General features: G+C 41.5%; 1 protein-coding gene across 3 annotated transcripts in view; it reads right to left on the bottom strand.

The window, feature by feature from the left end:
• The window catches only part of IRAG2 (inositol 1,4,5-triphosphate receptor associated 2), a 42,366-nt gene that overhangs the window by 10,712 nt on the left and 11,875 nt on the right, over nt 1-19,779 (bottom strand). For 2 of the 3 annotated variants that reach the window (XM_087767064.1, XM_087767063.1), the window contains exons 12-24: nt 17,983-18,042; nt 17,809-17,873; nt 17,618-17,717; nt 16,070-16,183; nt 15,688-15,789; nt 12,156-12,319; nt 10,413-10,527; nt 9,816-9,978; nt 7,477-7,538; nt 6,455-6,520; nt 5,369-5,477; nt 4,056-4,203; nt 3,152-3,233 (exon numbers count right to left, since the gene is read on the bottom strand). In XM_087767064.1, coding sequence (XP_087623190.1) covers nt 3,152-3,233; nt 4,056-4,203; nt 5,369-5,477; nt 6,455-6,520; nt 7,477-7,538; nt 9,816-9,978; nt 10,413-10,527; nt 12,156-12,319; nt 15,688-15,789; nt 16,070-16,183; nt 17,618-17,717; nt 17,809-17,873; nt 17,983-18,042 — 1,350 coding nt within the window. The remainder of the gene's footprint in view (nt 1-3,151; nt 3,234-4,055; nt 4,204-5,368; nt 5,478-6,454; nt 6,521-7,476; nt 7,539-9,815; nt 9,979-10,412; nt 10,528-12,155; nt 12,320-15,687; nt 15,790-16,069; nt 16,184-17,617; nt 17,718-17,808; nt 17,874-17,982; nt 18,043-19,779) is intronic. The other variant, XM_087767065.1, reaches the window with a different exon arrangement.

Here is a 19,779-nt window from a genome sequence, read left to right as displayed (position 1 = left end):
TGTTTTGCTTCTAACACACATTTTCAAATGACCTAGGTATATGTTACCACGCAACTGTTCTACCTTAATGCTGCGCATCAAGATACATCCATTTTCATGGTCTTGACCTCAAACCCCACAAGTGAGGTGCACAGAGCTTCACTCGGCTACAGATGTCAGACTCATTTAGGTGAAAAAAGCGTTACTATTAACAGCTCGACCAAGCAGATTATTCAGAACACAGAGAACTTGCAGGTTGTGTTGTACATTTTAGCCTGCGTCTTTGAAGGACACTAGTTTTCGATACTGTATATAACAGTTACCTAGCCAGTTCAGAAGGCTTCAGGCCTCCTCCTTTGTATGCAAGCAGCAGAAAGGAATTCAGCAGTTAAAGGCTGGTACACAGTTTTGCTCATGTTCCTTTAGCCACTACAGTGCGGCTCTGGACCCGAGTGTTATCACACCACAGACAAAACCAACATCCTCTTAAGTCTTTTAATATGGCAAGGGAGATACTGAATGGGAAATATCCCTCTTCCTTATTTCACCTGGATAACTCGAACTTGATTGTTCAATTGATAGATTGGTCTCTTCGTGGGTGAAAATACAGGGTGAAACAGAGGTTTAAAGGGTTAAGTTGGTCATGACTAGCGATGAACTCCACCCTCTGCTGAAGAGCTATGCTGAACAGAAAAAAAACCCCAAACTTATCTCCAAGCAGAGAAGGTAGGAGGCTAGCCAGCTTCGGGTAGCTCCCTACATGTCAAGTGTCCAAGAACACTATTGAAATGGGAGGGGACACAACAGAAAAACTGTATCAGTGAGTGATTGTCTATGTTCTGGTATCTTCCCTTCCCCCTCAAACATCCTCAGAGGATCCAGGAAACACAGAAAAGTTGAAAAGGAAGCGACCAAGGCCCCCGGTCACTTCCGAGAGCAACCGACTGCTCCCAGCATCAGCAAGTGCCTTCTCTCCCCTCTCCACTCCTCCACTCATCAACTGCGCTCACAGAGCCGTGCCCCAGCCAGACGGATGTTTCCTTTAATGCAAATCCAGGCTATTTTTATTCTCGTTTGAATTCTCTGTTAAACTTAAGGAAGCACAGCGTTGCATTTGCCTTGTTCAGGACATTAGGCCTACAGGAGTATTGGAGAGAGAGAAGGTGAAAATGAATAGCATGTTGGAATGAAAACAAAAGAAATCTAAAGGGCTTTTAAAGCAAACACACACACCCCACACATCCCCCAAACAAACAAAAGGCTTTGCATCACCTGGAACTGACTAAAGCAATACATTATTCTACGTGCCCTATCCCGCCCCAGGTAATCACATGGTCAGCGGTTTCCGTTTGCAATAAAGGGAAATCCTCAGTTCAGTTTTTAAAACCCCATGCTGGCTATTAGGATTGTGAGCTCCCCTGGATTGCACAGGGTACGCTTAAAGAGAAAAGACAGCAACAAAACCCCCCCCCCCCACATTCTAGATTTTCTAGGAAAAATCTGTTTCCACAGGGCATTAGAGAATGGTTCTTCATCCTAATAAAAGGATTGCGTCAAAGAAGATCCTGCAGTACAATCCCAATTACTTTTCCCCCTTCCATCCCTTCGATTAGCATAATAATCCAAGGATCCTCTATCAGAGCAGACAAGTTCTGGCCACAGTCTTGTATAACTCCTCCCAAACAAGCATTAACACTTGGAAGGCCTATCATCTGGTTTTTAGACTGTAGTACAACTTTCACATTTATAAATCAAAACAAATATGAAAAGCCCAAGCTTCATCTGGCTCTCACAAGAGCTCCTTTATTAAATAGCCCCTAAACTCCTACAAAATAAATTGAGTTACTTACATGCTGAAGGGCTTGATCTGCTCAAACACATCTGCAACCGAAGTGTAATTAAAAAGAAAGACCCTAGGGAGACTTTTCCTATTAAACAAGGATATTCAAATTTTGCTGCACGTCACAGTTTTTAGAACAGATACTGGACACAGCCCTTTTCCCTTTTCTCTGGGGCAAGCTTTAACGTTTTAATTTCCCCCCTCTAGAATATTCACATGGAACATTTATATATAAAAAAAAAAATGGAAAGTGACATTTCTGAGCCCAGCTGGAATGACAGAAAGCTCCAAAGCGATGAAGCACAGACATTTCAAACAACTTTGCAAGGCTGTGACTTTCTAGAAGGACTGGATAAAGCAAGAGCCTTTGAGATTATCTTCTTTAAGGTAGCTTAAGTAGTAGCAGCACAAGCTAGGAGTTCCTCACCTGCTCTACCCCAAGCGAGCAGTGTGCTGAAGCCACAGGCAGTCCCCATCACTCTTGCTTTTTACCCTCACTGCACTTTCTGCCTTGATTTGCCGCTACAGCCGGACCACTGCCGCACTTGCAGGTACCACACGCCAGCCAGGGTAGGTCTGAGGTTGCCTGTCACTAGTCTTACAAAGGTTATTCCCAGGTTCACAGAAACCACTGACAAATATTCTTCCATCATCAACCACCAACACCAATATCGGCGCTTATAAAGCTAATTAGAAGCCCTGTGCGGCAGGGCTGAGGTCTAGATTTCAATGGAGAGTATTGTGGCACTGAGCACAGCTAGGTATGCTGAGCTGCTGCTCAGCTTGTTGCTGCCATAAGAAAGCTGACTGACAGCTCAAGCTGTAGATGCAGGAGTCAATACAGCAGTGAAGGCATAACTGAGCACATCAGCTGAAAGTTTTCATACAGCAAAGATGTCGTTTTTCAGCTGTTACATGGTAACCGTGGGAGAAAGTGCAGAGAAAGGCAGCATTCACAACATCCTGTGGCTTCTCGCAGGTGGATAAGAAGAGCAAAATCACTCAGACTTCCCTGACAGAACTGAGTATTACTGCAGAAACAGCACCGTCTCAAGCCTTGAAACCACATTTAAAGTACGCCCCAGCTAAAAGCATGACCCAGATGCACGTGAACATCAAGACATTTGGCTCTAAAACCAGTATTCCAGAAGCGTACCCAAATAGAAGGTACAGAGAACAAGATGTCACGGCACCCTGCTGACGGGTGCCAGCTCCATTCACCTTGGAGCAGGGCTGATTTTTAGCTGCTCAGTCTGGATCTGGGTCTGTGTAAGGCACTACATGCTTGAACCCATTCAAACCCACATCTCGGGCATTAGAGACGGCACTCACCTCAGTAAATGAAGAGTCCATCATTGTAATGGAAACAGGAAGGTCTGCATCAGTACAGTTACCAGCAGAGCGTATTTTCCACCTGGCAATACACGTTTTATTTGCATGTTGCCCAAACAACAGTGAGATATATTGCCCATTTTCCTTAAGCACATAACAACTGAAGTCACCACTATCTGTATAGTCAGACAGCTGGTCTCTCAGAGAAAGAGAAATTCATCACTAACATCAATCCCTCCTCCCCCGAATAGCAAGAACCACCACCAGTCCTTCTCCCAACCTCCTCCACACTGCACAGCTCTGCAGAAAGCCAGTGGCAAAAGCTTCGAGAGCTGCGAGTCTTTTGCTGCAGACTGCCTGCCTCTGCCTCTTCAGGAACATCCTTATCCTTTAAAATATTCACCGACAATAGTTAGCTAGCTTTCATAATCTTAAGCAGTTCAATCTGTATTTTAAAGATCTAGGGAGGCAGCTTGATAAGCAAAGACCTCAGCACTCTTGCTCTAAACTCTGCAAAAAAAAAAAAAAAAGTGACTCCTCAAAGCCAATAGGATTTTTGGCTTCTAAATGGGAGGTGTCAGTTGTGAGTTAAATACTGAAAATATACACAAGAACGCCTGCATCATGCCTTAGCTCTCCAGCATGAAACGGAAACACCATCACTGTATTTGGCTGGTGGTCATACCAACAGTTTCAGTAAAGAGTTTTAATATTACTTTTGCGAACAGAAGCAAGTGTTACCCCGTAACACCATTAGCTGACCACCGAGTGTCCAGTATTTCCTGTAAGAGATGCCCTGGTGTTGAACTCAGCATGCGCTGGGGATACAGCTTTCCCTTGGACTCTGCTAGATCCCACGGACTCTTCCACGCTTCACCCCGAAGGGGTTATTCTGCCATCTTACTTGCGCCCCACTGACGTCACATCTGAAATGGATACGTGTCCCAGGTCGCAGCTTTCAAACGTGCAGTTGCCAGAGCTCTGCCTACAAGGCCGATCCCAGCCGTGCACAGGAAAGTTATTTGGGCATGAGGTTTCCAAGGTCAGAGCATCTGTTAGAGAGACAAGTGTGAAGAGTGATGGTTATTGGCAAAGTTGGGTTCAGTCACATGCCAATTTTTGACTAAGCCTAAAATAATCAAGAAGCAGACCAACCAAATACAGATATATAATAAGGCAGCTTCCATCTTGGTATGAAAGGGTTAGGTTATGTGTCCTTAACGTATTTGGTAGATGGAGAGTCTGCAGCACCTGGGGATGGGGATTTTCCATCAGTCAGGTTATAGAAATTTCCACGTAAGACACCTTTGTCGTAGTGAATTGCTTTGTGTGACAGAGAGGGCTGGGAAATAGATCTTTTTTGTATCAATACTTGATTGGCGCAAGCTGAGAACACCTGCCTTACTTGTGGCTGGATGGTAGTATTACAGCAAGTTGCAAGAATACCCTGAGTTGGCCCACTGAGACAGCCCTTTCAGAGCAGCAGAGTGCTCTTACAAGAAGCATGTGCAGTCAAGCAAGATCTTCTTCCATTTGCCCCAACATGGCGTAGAATTACATTGAGCATTTTATATTTTGTGTGAGAAGAGACTCTGTGTTGTACCAGCTTACTGCTGGAAGAAACACTTTGTTTATAAAAGCCCAAATGCGCTCTGCAGTTCTGTGGCCTTGCAGTGCGTATCTGTCAGTGGTTGCTTTTAATACTTGTAAGGCTCAAGGGTTGCAGGGAAGTACAAGCACCTTATGAATGCAGGAGAAATCAACAAATACAGTTATTTGACTCTCAGTAGCTATGTTACCCGTTCAAGTTTTTAAACCAGGACTGACCTCAGCTCAGTGGCAAAGTAGCAGGACATCGCTTGCTATCTCTGTGTGTGCCAGTCAACAGAGCGAATGGGAAGAATGTCACTCAAGCCCTCTCGATCCAGACCGGCAAGTATCTTGTCAGCAATATACTGGGATATATGATTTATACTAATAGTTCCTTAAGCTTTTGGGGACTCCTGTTAGGCTGACAGACAGCCACCTTTTCAGGCCTTTCACTGCAAGCATTATAAACCAGGTTCAGCCTCCTGGATTACATGCAGAAATAGGCTAACGCCAACAATAGATTTTCCACACACTACCAGCATGTTTAGCACCATTGATACTGTTCTATCAACTCTTCCTATATTTCAGGAGAGAGACAGAAAAATGGCCAACACCACCAGGTCTTACCTAGCAGAGATGTACTACGCCAGTATGAAATATCCGAGGGCAGCGTCCTGGGAATTTCAGTGCACAAGGTGGGTCCTTCACTCCACAGTCGTTTAGAGCAATGATGCTGCTAATTGAAAAATAGAAAGTGCTGCTGTTGTTCAATCACGCTGAATACATTAATGCCACCAACTCCCCCCACACACGCAGTTGCATCTGCATAATGTAATACTAACAGTTATACAAATGCATCATCTGTTGCTTTTTTGTCTAGAGAAGCTCACATCCTTAATGGGCAGAACAGATAGAGGAAGAGGTAGAATAATTAAACTTTACATTTGCAACAGACATGTTAGTCCAAGCTAGGTCTGGAACTAGATACTACAAAACTAGAGAAGACGAGCAGGACAGGAGAACCAAAAACCACTCAACCAATCAACCAACCCACCCCTGTGAAAAACAAAAACCCAAAAAAACTCCAAACAAAAACCAAAAACCCTTTCAGCCACGCCAACCAGACTGACTGAGAAGGGGAACATTCATCCAGTGCCCAGCACCTGCTACACAGGTCAGATTTCCCTCAGCAGCAGGGCATCTCCAGCTCAGCTGCGGGGAGACAAAGCACTGCCTCCACTGTCCCCTGCTCCTGAATGCACACCACTTGCTTGCTGTTTAGTGCTGAAGAGGTGTCATCTGAAGATGGCTAGAGGAAACTTCTGAAGCAACACTTATGCAGCTGCATTTGACCTAATGTTGCTTCAGGGATGAAAAATGGAAGAGAAATTGGAAGATGTAGCCTCATCTTCAGCCTCTGATCCTTCTCAAAATGCAATTTATCAAATGCCTATATTTTGTCACAGTGATTGTTCAGAAGCAATAGGAAACTGGTTTTGAATATACTTTTGTATGTGCGTATACATGTGCATGCATATATAGATAAATACGTATCTCAAATTACTTTTATTGAATGTTTAACTTGGCAAAGTTTCTCACAAGGAAAGTTATTTATTTCCTTCAGGTCATTAAAAAAAAATAAATCAAACCAATCAAACAAAACTAGTGTCACATTTTAACAGGCTCAGCAATGGTCATAGCAAGCACACTTACCTTCCCTTTTACCGGCTCAGCTGATGTGGGCAGTAGACTGTAGTCAGATTCTAACTCTGCACAGCACTGTTGCAACAGAGAAATAGTTAAAGGCAGGCAGACGTAGAAGGAAAAAAAAAAAAAAAAAAAAAAAAAAAAAAAGGTAAAAAAAGAAAAGGAACACTACTACTGATTGTGAACAAAATAGAATTTTATCTTTCTGATTGAACTATTTTCAGCTATCAGGAAAACTGCAGTTGTTTCCCCCTTGCTACTTTCAGCCTTTAATTCTGCAGACCTTTAAGCACAATACAAATTTTGTTCACATGCAGCTGGTCCACAGCTTTGATTCTGCCCCTCTGATGCCCCTGTTACAGCCTAGGATACGTTTTAGGATCTTCTGTTTGTCTTTATAAATACCTTGTTATTCTCTGTTCAATCCAGACTGTTCAGACCCTGAGCTATAGCGTTCCTTACTAGAGCTGGTCGGGAAAAAAGTCCTCCCACAATGTTTCCCCCTCCACCCCCTTCCAAACTTGAAGAAAGTATTTTTATTCAAAGCGAAGTACTCCAGAGTTATATAATTTCCAACATATTTCCACAGAGGGGCACAAAGGTAATAACTGTTTCACTGCCTATTCCAATGCCTGGATACCGTGAAATATTTTTTTACAAGATTTTAAACATTTGTTTTCAAGACTGTCTGCAGAAGAGAGGGCTGATTGCGGGGGACAAATCACACCAATGCATCAGGGAAAGCTTCCCTCAGCCCCACTTGATGTGATCACCAACAGCTGTTTACAGCAAAGACCAACGCCACACCTGTAAGTTCTAACCCATTTTTCCCAGAAGGCTGAAGAAGGAAAATAATAATGTACAGATCAGTACATACAGTTAATGCCTCCACAGTTAGTACGTGTTAGAAGAGAAGAAACCAGACGCTACCAAATTACTAGCAGTTCATCTCAGCTGTAGATGTCCTTCCACCAGAGCACCTCCTGTGCAAGCCTACCATTTCTTCTCCCACCAGACAAGCGTCATACCTGACACAGCAATTCACAGAGTCGCCTTTGAAGCAGTTCCCATCGTAGTGTATTAACAGTTGCTATGAAGAGACATTTACAAGTCTTACAGGATTCCTTATAATTTGATAAAAAGCAGTCAGATGTTAGTGTCTTTAAACCTGACTACTGCCAATCACAAACCCACTGCACTTTGATTTAGTCTAGTTATATCTACAACAGTTTTTCACAGGAAAGGAAGTTTTAAAAGTGCATTTTGTTTTGCGAGTTCCAGAAAACACTGGGCACTTTTTCTTCCCTGTGGTTACATTTCCCCTTGCTATAAAGGGGAGGGGGGGAATGCTTCCCCACATCATCCGCGTTAAGGTGCCACAGTTCCCTGTGGAAATGGACAACTCCATTACAACTTATTGGAAGAGAAGTATTTGTCCTTCCAATTTGACATCTTGTACAGAAGTTTTAGAGTCAATGGGCTTTACATTATACTTAGAAACATACTTTGTTCAAGTTTGCTAATGCCAGGGCCTGCCTCTAGTGACTTCTGCCTTGATACAAGTCTATCATAGCTTTTATACCACAGCTAATAACGGGGGTGGGAGGGAAAGGGGATTTCATTAGCACCGCCACCTCAGTGCCCAAGCAAAAATTGAAAGCAGCTCTCAGTAGCTCATTTGGCTGTTTCACTGGATGAGGGCTGTAGCAATTAGTGGCAAGCCATGATTAGACATCCGAAACATAGAAGGAGCTGTGCCAGGCTGACTTAGGTTGAAGTAGCTTTCTTGACTGACAAGTTCCCTCATTTCTCATCTCTTACCATGCGCGTGGGAGGAAATAGGGGAATGGAGTGGGTAGGCAGGTGGGGAAGAGAACACAACCCAGTCCTTCAGTCAGAAGGGGCATTAGACCTGTCTGGCTTTCTGCAGGAACCAATATAAAGCATTGTTCTTCCCCCACTCCCATCCTTGTTTGTCAGCCCTACTCTTCATAACACCTTGCAACTTCTCTACACATTTACCAGTTTATTTCTATTTATCTACAGAAAGAGATTCCTGCAAACTACCAGGAGTCATTTAAAGCCAAAGTCTCAGCCATTTCCAGGGTGGTGGTGTTTTCTGGGGGTTTGTTTGGGGGTGTGGGTTTTTTTGTTTGGTGGTTTGTTTGGGGTTTTTTTGGGTTTTTTGGGTTTTTGGTTTTTTTTTTTTGTTTTTGGGTTTTTTTTGAGTCACAGTGGTACCAGTCTCTTCCACATCTGGGGTTCTCTCATTTACCCTAGCTCACTTTGCAGAAGATCTTTGTCTATTCAGAGATGGAAAATGACACACTATTTCCATCGTTATGCCTCTTGCTAAAAAACCAACCCCACAGTTTGAAGGAAGTAGTAAGCATGAAAGCAACATGAGCACACACACGTGAACAATGCCAAAATATTCGTCAGAAGTCAGCAGGCACAGTCTGGAGGTGTTTCTGCTACATCAGTGCATAACAGTTGTGCCTTAGAACTAAGACATAGGGTCTCATGTAATTTCTCCTATGAGACAAGTTGTAGTTTCACCAAGTTGTTTACAATGCACATATACGTTGAGCATCAGTCAGTCACATTGCCCTGGGAAATGCATGTGTGAGGCCAAACGTTCAGTGGCCTTAGGTCAGTCAACATGTTTTTCCTATAAGTGATATGCACTCCAGAATTTGGAAAGAAAAAGCCACATGTGCTGGAATCAACACACTGCATTCTTTAACTGCCCAGGCTTTTGAGGTGTTGAAGTTAGTGAGTGAGCAAAAGGTAGTATGAAGTTTCCATGGTTCCGTAGCAAAAGTGGCACGTGTACGATGCAATGACAGGATTGCTTTCACTAAAGAGAACAGCCTAGTACCATGCAGTTATTCAAAAAACACAAAGCAAATACAAGCAGCAAGCAGAATGCAGAACATAAAAACCAGGTCTCTGATGCAGGAACCTTAAGAAAGAGGGATGACTTTGTTAGGAATAAGGTGGACTATTCAGGTGTGGGAACAGCACCTTTGGTAAAGGAGTGCCAGTGCTACCCAGGGAGTTACTAACCCTTCCTCCTAGGACTGGAGATTTTGTTAGGAGGTTCTGTAGCTTTGGTCCAGCCCAACACCCACTCATCAGGATCCCACCTGATTCTCAGCCCAGATGCCATGGTTGCAGATCTCTTAAAGGAGAAGGAAAAACAGAAGGAAAGGAGAGGAGGAGAAAAAAAAAAGAAAGACAGACTCCACAGAGCATTTTACCAGATTACCTGCAGGTTTGTCCTATTCTCCTTTGCCATAAACTAAGCCATAAAGGATTTGCCCATGAAAGAGTGAATGCTGGCACACTGCCAGTAGTTACTCACTTTTCTGGTCTTCCACCTTTTCTTGAAGCAACTGGCAAATGCTTGTTAAAGCTGCATTCACATCCTTGAGTTTTTGCTGCTCAGAAATGGCTTCCTCTAACTTGCATTTCAAGGATGCGGCTTCCTCACAAGCAGAGTGAAAAGCTTCAACTTGATCCTCTGCCTAAGCACAAAACAATATTTAAGAAAAAAGAAGGGACGGGAAAAAAACTAAAGCAGCCTGGTTAACACAAGGAGCCTCTACAGTTCATGTAAATGAAACCAAACTGCATCTGTTCTTTCTCAGGAAGTGATAAAGCTCCCTCTGAACTTCTTCATTTTTACATTGGGGTGGACTGGTATGGAAGCTATTTTTGGTTGGTTTTTTTTTATTTTTTTTTTTTTAAGCCACCACAAATATGCAATGCTGCCTCTTTCATCAGCAAACTGTTGTCACCACCCCCTCAAATTTTACTTCCTCTGCTGGTTCCACTTTTGCAATGAGGCACTCCATTCCGAACATGCGATTTCCTTTCTTAAGAGCAGCAATGCATTGTACATAGTCTTTTGCATCTGCTTGCTTGTTTTCTGCATAGAAGGAACTGCACTGTTCCTTACCTGTTTGCTGGCATCCTCAAGCTGTTTTGTAGCTTTTTGCAGCTCTAAACCAAGGGCTTCTGCCTGGCCAGAAGTTTCTTCTTGTAACTGTTTGACGGTTTCTATCTCACGTTGCCTGTGGGGCGAGAAAGCACAAACCACAATCCGTTACTGACATTTTAGAGCGGGCATGACCGGGAGATGACACACACTAGTTGTTGAGACATGCATCAAGAACCACATTCAGCTGTTACATTTTGCAGCCCCCCAGGATCCAGCACCAGGGACTTCATTCTTGCTAAGCACAGTTCAACCCAGTAGGCAGACAAGCCTATAGCAGCGCCAGAATCGGGAAGGGGATGGAGGTTTTCCCTCATTTCTCCCCAGCTGAACAGTGCAACGGCTGTGCCAGCCCCAGCCAGCTGGGTACCATAGTGGAAGTTTGTGGACTATCCGGAGAACTCTCAAAGAGCAAGTGCTTAGTGGGGCAAACTTCTGCAATTAAGTCAAAAGAATGCATTGTCTCATGGTTTGGGAGAAACAGTAATCAGATATAGAGTGAATCATTCTAGAAAAGATACCCTGGAGCTATTACTGCAGATACACAACTTCATCAGGTTAATTTCCCAGTGTTTCAGAGGATGTTTCACTTGACAGCAAGCAGATGCCATCAGAACTAGTGGTAAAGATGATGGTTTTCAAGGAACCCCTTCTTTTCCACTGCAGAAACTCTTTGTGCATTTCTTCTCTAACTCACCTTCACATGTTTTTTTTTTCGTGTTGCTACCACCACAAACAATTTTGATACAGAGAAGCAGCTTTAAAAAACTAAGCCATCAGTATTTTTATCAGCTCTTTTCCGAGTGAAGGGAGAGCATGTGGGAGGTCTACATTAACAACATGAAGGGGAAGGTAAGTCAGGCAAAAGTGCAGTATGACTGCTCCGCTTTAGCTGTCAGGGATGCAAAGCCCTAGGAGGCTGCTTACGCCCCAAACCCAGGTAAAAGCATGTGTGCAAAAATTTACATTTAGCGTAGGACAGCAGAAGGCTGACACTATGAGTAAGCCTGGGTTCCACAAAGACAACAAATTCGGATTAGTTGTTCTGGCAAAAAAAAAAAAAAAAAAAAAAAACAAAAACACAACTAGCTACTTTCCTGAATGTCTGAGGAGGGCGAGCAGGCAGAGGTTTACACCTGCTGCCTTTTACTGCCATATTTGTCATGTCAAAACTCATAGTAGGAACCATGCGCCAATAAACTAAAATTTAAAGTTATATTTTCACATTTAATGAGGTAACTAATTGAAGCTATACCCTTGAGAAACTGAGGCATTATATCGTCTGGGACTAGCAGTTGTCTCCCAAAGCAATAAAACCTGCAGGCATATATTTTACAGGTCTCCTGCTTCACACAAAACCAGCAGTTTATTTAAAGGTTACACCTGCTAGATAGACAGTGCCCTCTTTCTTTAACTGCTCAGTCTGTGGTCTCTGGTGTTTTCAAAGACATCTCCAAGATCATATGTTACTTCATACACAAACCTTAACTCCCACATAGTGTAACATTATGCTAAAAACCAGATCCACTCTCCAAAACAGCAGATAATTTCCTCTGCGAAAAAGGTCTTCAGAATTCAGTAAACTTTGTTCCACAAGACAAAAAACCCAACCCAAAAACAACACAAAAAACCCCCACCAAACAGCTAAGCAACCACCATCAACAAAATAAACCAAAAAGAGACACACGTGCTTTGAAGGGGTACCTGGCATGGAGCTTTTTCCTTAGGTGAAGTTGCTCTGTCTTAGTTCTCCTCAGGTTGCTCGCCATTCGAATAAAATCCTTATCTAGGGATTCTTTGTATTTTTCCAAGAGATTAAGTTTCTGGATCCAAAGGTGTCTTTTTTCTCCTAGTTCTTGCTTGAGAACCTGTAGAATTTTGAAACTGCGTTGCCACGTGGTTAGATGAGGAGCAGAGCCAGAGAGTAAACCAGAGACCCAATTTACATGATGAAAATTGTTTTCCCTGCTCCACCATTTAGTATCATCACCTACCTCCAATGCTATCAGCAATAAAGAAGGTGGATGATTGACAATATTCTGTAATCTACCCACACAACATCTGGCTGGGGAAGGGGAAAGAGAGAGAGAGAAATGAGGAAAAAACACAGTTTAATAAGGAAGAGACTATAAAGGAGAAGACTATAAAGGAGAAACGGGTGTTTGTTCTGTACAAAACAGTGTTTTGTGCAGTCTAATAGGCTAACCTAAACTTCACACCTGTGCCTTCTAACTCCTGAATCTGCCAGGATGCGGGGACAGACAGGCTAGACTCCTGACAAGTGTTGGTACTTTAAGACTTTAAGATGGAGCAATGCGTAACAGTTTAGACAAGAAAAATGTAAGTGTTCCGCATGCTAGTTCAATTTGACAAATGGCTCCCACTTTTTTCAAAAGGTTACTTCTAAGTCAAAAGCCACTCTCAGCCTTTCTTTCTGGGCTGATCTAGGGTACACAGATAGTCCTTTTTCTCTTTATCCTTTGTAAAACAAATATACAGTTAGCAAGTATTTACAGTAAGTGAGGCAGAAGATTACATGATGCACAAGGGAGTCTTTACAACTTACCACAAAAAAACCTCCTTCACAAGATGCCCAGATACAGCAACAAAAAACATATTTCATAAGGGGAAGTTTTAATAATGACCATCTTGCAGGAAGCCCTAAAATTAATAATTTAGGCTTCTGTGACCCTTTCCTCAAAGTACAACGAAGTCAATTGGCACCAATTTGGGTTCATACTACAGCAAAATAAAAAAAAACAAAAAACAAACGAATAAATCCGTATTTCAGTTTGTCATACATGCCTAGCAGATGAAACCTGTCCAAGGGATGACCCCTGTGGCAAAGGCTTTCAGTTTTACCTCCGATTTGTAGGAAGAAAAAGGGGAAGATGGTAAAAATGAAGTGGTAAGTAACACTGCATCCTCTGTATTTCTCTGAACAGTGACTTGCAGTATAGAGTACTGAGAAAGAAGAATCCAGTCCTCTTTCTCTGACCTCGTTCAACTGAGCATAGAAAAATAGAGCCCTCAGCTTTTAAAGAATGCTTAATGAGAGTCAAACAGAGGTCAGGTAAGAATGAGGTTCATATTTCTGAGATTTTACATTAGTTCAAAGGGGAAAACATCTATCCTACAAATGTGGGCTATGTTACCTACTTGCAAGTTAGAGTCTAATGTTGTTCATGAGCCTCAAACAAAAAGAGAGTAGCACATCAAGTATCACGCTACAAAAAAAAAAAAAAAAAAAAAAAGAGAACTTGAACAGTTTTGCTAGATAGGTTTACTGGGATGACATGGGATGTGACCACATGCAAATGCCCACAAATCCTGAAGATTAGTTTCTCAGCCAAGGAACAAGCAGCACTTGCTCTTAGAAATAGCATGGTTTTGACACAAAAGTGGTATAGACTGATCAGGGCACATGTGTCACAGTCTTCTCTTCCAGCAGGAGAAGGGTGAAAAAGTTTTTACTGTCACTGTCTGTATATGCTTAAATATATGTATATATATACAAAAACCACAGGCACACTTAAAATTTCCTTTATGTATAATATACTTTAAAATACTAAAACCTAGCAAAACATGTCCATAATGTATTTCACAGGAAATGGTAGGGAAGTGTTTAGGCTTCAAGTGATAGTGCATGGTCCAAGATTTAATTCATTTTCCTACAAAAGCTTTCTCTAAGGGTGGAAGAAGCTACTTTGAATCCTTCTTTTTTTTTTTTTTTTGGATTTCCTGTTGTTCAGCTCCATATACCTTATTTCCCAAGTATCTGGCTTGTCCTAGCTAGGTGAAGACAATGTGTTTGACATGAAGTCACTTCCCAACTCCATGGGTCCCAGAAGGATGGGACCTTTTATTTTTAAAGAATCTTGTTCTTCCTTGATCCTCTGTTAGCTTAGTTTCCAAATGCATCACTCTCTAGGAGCCAGAATAGGATTCATTTGCCATGATCAACTCCAACACCCACGCCAAAAGTTTTTAGCTTCATATGTTTAACAGGAATACGATCCCAACACGAATGGTAAGTTAACAAGCATTTTTCATCTGTGATAGCTTTGAAGGAAGAAGTTTTTGGTCAAGATCAAAAAGTTACAGCTATGCATGTGCCAGCAGTTTCCTAGAGTCTACCCAAAGTCACACCCGGGTGAAGAGACTGAGACACTTGCACCTTGTCTAAAGGGAAGCTTTCAGGATTCACATAGAAAAGAAAAATATGAAAAAGCTGGCTGCAGCTACAACATTTTGCAGCACTAGAGGAAAAGAAGGGTAGCTTTCTGCTTAAGAGCTAACAGCTTAAAGCAGCACGTACTGTGGTGCCACCTGCTATTACCCAAGTGGGATGAATTGAGGGTTTTGCATCTATTAATGAGCCAAAAGACAGCATTAGTATACTGTTTGGTGGAGTTTTTTGTAGCAGTGTTCCTAACAACAGATCAGTAAGAAAGAGCAGGTTAGAGAAAAAGCTACATCCAGTAAGATGCTGTTACATGGGAGGGGAGGAGAGAACAAGAGCAAGAGAGTTGAGCTGTGTCCGCAGTCTGCAGCTACCACATGAGGAAGTTATTTTTGCCAGTTACCTTGAGCAAAAGTCTTTACTTTCAAACCTCACAAGAAGTATGAAGAATAGTAGAAATACATTATGTAATATTAAGTTATACAATATGTTTTTATAGAAACTTTTCCTGTGGAGCGTGTCCAGCAAAAGCAGAACACTTTGCCTTTCAAAAGAAAGCAAACCCTATGAAGGTTTTGATCTGGAAATCTGGTTATAAAGCCACCTCCCTCCTCCTCTTGATGATGAAACTGTTCACTACCATAGATTCAGACCACACAGGAAAATAGGTGCTTGAAGCACACAGAAACATGGAGTGGGCAGAAAATCTTCATGGCTCACACAATATAGCGTTGTCATCTGACCTCATTTTCCTCTTCAAATTGACTTGCTTCATCTACCCTTTCCTTCAAGAATAGTTTTAATAAAGCGAGATCTTGCACAAGACAAGTCAGGAAAAGCACAGCATTTAAGTGAAAAGCAATCATCCCCTTCCTCCTCCTCAAAAAAAAAGTTACAAAAGATATTTCTCTCCATACAGCCATTTCTGACCCCCAAATGGACTGCTATGATCTCAAGTAATTAATATCCATAGCATGCAGCAGTAAAATACCCACCTTCCGTTTTTGCACAGCCCCACTATTTCATAAAATAGCTTCAGAGAAAGTTACTTACCACAAGTTTTCTTTCCCAAGCCTGTTGCATGTTCACATCAGGATCTTTTACCCATTGTAAAGAAGTCATGACAAGCTCCTCTGCTTCAGAGGCTTCCTCTTGCTGGGGGGATGGGAAGGGGATTAAAAAAAAAAAAATCAAACCCGGCATTTCTAGTACTAATCTGACACAATGCTGCCCAGAATTACCCAGGTTATTAGTTACAGTATTTGAGTAGGTGCCAAGCGATATTGTTAGAGTAAGTATGCCCCCATCTCCACCCCCAAAGAAGCTATTCTTATTTTTTCAAAAAGAGTAAACATGATGATCAGTGCTTGGAGAAATCCTAGTTAAAAGGCTGATAGAAGACAATATCCTTATTCACAGAAGCTCTGCCACTGACCAGGTTTTGCATGATAGTCTTAAATTTTTCTCCCGCATATTCAGGTCCCTGAAGTAAAAACAGCACTTCACGGTCCAGTGTTTCATCCAGGGACGTCCATTCAGTCTTGGTAATCTTTGAAGAGATGGAAGAGCCAGCTAGCTTATTTTGACATCTCCTTATTACAAGCCAGCATCAGTGACATTTAGACTTTCCTGAAGTATCCCTGCATCGTATTTACCAGAAGGTCAGAGTTACTGAAACTTGAAGCTTGTAAAAGCTTTTCAAAACCATCATGTCATGGGGATTTAAAAAAAGCAGGCCAGCCAAGCTGCTGAGTGATCCAATGTAAATTTTCATGTCAGGAGTAGGCAAGAGGAAGTCAATAATTAGCTATCTTTATTCAGAAGAGGCTCTACCAAGTGATGAATAAGCAGAGCCCTTAGTTGCTTTACAGGTGACTTGGTAGAATTGTGTCTCATTACAGCATTTGAGAGGTAAACACAGTGACTCACTGTGGCTGTGGGGAGTTGCAATAAGGGACAATACGTTACTTTTGAAACAGAGCTGCCTAGCCAAGTATACCTCCCATTTCTGGGCCTGTAGTTTTAGTCCATTAGTACTTTTTTTTTTTTCCTGTTGCAAATGCTAACTCTTCACACATACAAAAGCAAGTAGCAGAACGGTGAAGTCTTACAAGAAAAATCACTGCAATAGCACATATTTGTTATCAGCTCTGCTGCACAGCTTGCATCTGAAGGGAAGACGGCACTGTAAGGAAGGATGGGACTCCATGGAATGCCTTTAGGGAAATGGGCACAGAATAGCTAAGATAAAAATCTGAGCCAAAACTGTAATGTACATGTAAATTGTTTTTTTTTCAAGTAGTTCTTCATTGGAGTGCTGGAAAGCTATAAGAACAGTAAATTAGAGACCAAACTTCCAGTGTTATGTGAAGTGTGTCTGATCAATAGCGTACTTCCCAAAAGCCACCAAACCACCTGCTGCGTGCTCTGCAGAAGACACAGGGGACATTGTAACTCCAAACCAACAGGCTCAGCTACAATACTAAGATTTTGTCAGTCTGTGCCAGACTCATTAGATGAAGACTCTACAGCCTTGTCAAGATGCTTAATTTTCTTTTTCATTACGTTAGACTTCAGAAGTTTCCCCTCCTGCAACTGAAAATCATTGTTTGTGTCCAGTGTTGGCAGCATAAGAAGAAACAGACCGTTACTTTCTTCAGCATAATAGCTGTTATATATTTGAAAACTCATAACTTCTCCTATCAGTCTATTCTTCTGCCAGCTAAATGCATAACCCTAGCTCTTCCAGATTTACTTTGTATGTCTCATTTTTTTTAGAGCTCCGAGTGTTTTGTTTGCTTTTCTTTGGACTTTCTCCAATGTACTTGGGACGATATTGTAACCTTCACATTCTATGCTTACGTGCTAGAATTAATGGCTTCGCATCCTAGGGTTATCTAATGATCTACAGGGAACGCGCTTTGTTCTTCCTTTACTGGTACAAGACAACTGCGATGAGAGTCAATAAAGATTTGATTCATACCTCAGAAGACTGAGCAAGTTCCAGTTCACAGTGCAGTGAATTCATCCCTTCAGGAATATTACTGTTTAATTTACTCATCAATGGGAAACTCAACCCATTTCTAAAAGAAGAGGAAAAAAAAAAAAAATACGTATCAGCCTGTTTTGACTTTTGATGAACTGCATTTCCTGGGACTTGTTCACAATACTCACGAGATCAGCTCTTGCTGCATGTGTTGCATGTTCTCCAATAGCTTATTTTTTTCTGCCCGCAAAGTCTAAAACATAACATCAGACCTGGTTAGAATGTTAGTTTGTCATGCAGAATAAGCGTAGAATATGCATGCTTTCCCCTCACACAGTCAAAAAACGAACTTGGTCCCATACCTCTATTACTGAGGAACACTCCACAACGGTTAACTTCAGTTCTTTGATGTCCTGCTCCTTCTGCAGAGATTGTGGAGAAAAGAACCTTTAAATCACACAACCCAACAACTAGCACATTGAAGTGCATTTGTAATACTTACAGCTATGACGCTTTGTAACCAAAATAACACTATACTCAATCCTGCATCACAGCAGTAAGTTGTAGGTTTGTGCAGCAATCTGATTATATAACATAAAAATAGTTGCAAATTTAAAAGAATACAGTCAATTACCATGCATATTGGCTAACAGAAAGCACTCAAAAGACCTTTTCTATGTAACTCCTAAAATTAAGGAGACAGAAAAACTCTTTCCAGATGCTGTGCTTTAATTTATTACTTACCTGGTTCCTGTACCAGCAGTAGCAGATTAAACTAGACAGAAGCACCCTAGTTTTAGCTGAAAACCTGGACTATATTATGCCTGGCACAAGTTTTAATCCCAAGCAACCCTTAAAACAAGTTGCAATGTTCCAAGTTTACTCTCATTAGTTTTCATGATTAAAGGCATAGAGTGTAGGGCTCTGCAGATTAAGCACCGCCTAATAGAAGGGCTGACAGAGAATGTTTCAACCCTCATGGTAAGACTGAGGAGTTAGCAGAAGTACTAGCTTTCTTAGCATCACAAACTGGCAATGGCTTCAGTCATGTTATTACTATAGAAGATGCTGCACAGACAAGCAGAGCAATTTTAGAGAAAACAGGAACTTCAAATCGGAGCTCTGGTCCTCTCATCCCTTTTATGACTTCTTCCTATTCCTCCTCTTTAAAAATAGTTGAGGTTTTTGAAAGAGATGAAATACATAAAAAGCTAAGCAGGAAAAGTGAGGTTATAGAACCAAGTTTCCAGCCTCGGCAGAGGCAAATGATGTATGGTGCTGAAGGTTTTTAAAGGAAGAAAATTAAAGTGTTTTCTTCACATACCTTCTGCAGGCGTGGAAAAGAAAGGTTGCCATAAAAATTTTCAGTGACCATCAATCCTACCCAATCTACCTTTGGATAAAGAGCTATAAAAGGGTTTTTTTTAGTAAACCCTTACCCCACAGATCCTAATGCCAAGAAGCGAAGTGAGTTTTCCACACCAGTTTCTTCAAGATTATACAAACCAGTCACCTTTATCTACAAGAACATCCAATCTAGCAGACTGCTTTCAAAATTCCCATTTAGTCAATAGACTAAGAAGACCTTTTTAAAATAAAAGGATACTACAAAGGCCATGAAAGATTTGAATCATTCAAGAAGGAGAAAGTGAAAGCTATTTAAAAAAAAAAAAAAAAAGTTCATTTGTGCCCTTAAGTTGCTTCTGGCAAAAAAACCTATTAAAAAACACAGTTACGAAATTATCAGCTGGATCACTCTTGTCACTGTTTTAATTCAGCTGCACTCATTTTTGCAGACAGCCTAATAGTCAAATATTTCATCAGCTGATTTAGAACATGTTCTGCTAAACAGAAACTCCATTAGCCTAGAAGGCTATTTACATAATTCATGAATCCAGAGAATGCCAAACACCCTTACGTAGTCTTACGTCTTTGTTTTCTAATATAATATACAAGTTTAAAAACAACATCAGAAACGTTCGCTCTTCAGCAAAGCCTAGATAATTACACCTCAGTAATGAGAAAGGGCAACATTGCTTTTCCATTGGGCTCTGAATCATTACTTCTAGTTTGACACAAAAACTGAGCAATTTAAGTAAAAGACACGAAGGGAAGGATCTTCTGCAGGTACATTCTTTTACCAGCTGTTGAAGGAGGCA

The sequence above is a fragment of the Nipponia nippon genome, unplaced genomic scaffold, assembly GCF_047370975.1.
Source record: "Nipponia nippon isolate SJK-2023a ecotype South Korea unplaced genomic scaffold, ASM4737097v1 scaffold_3, whole genome shotgun sequence".
NCBI lineage: Eukaryota > Metazoa > Chordata > Aves > Pelecaniformes > Threskiornithidae > Nipponia > Nipponia nippon.
Note: the sequence above shows the minus strand (reverse complement) of the source record. Positions and strands in the feature narration are given on the sequence as shown.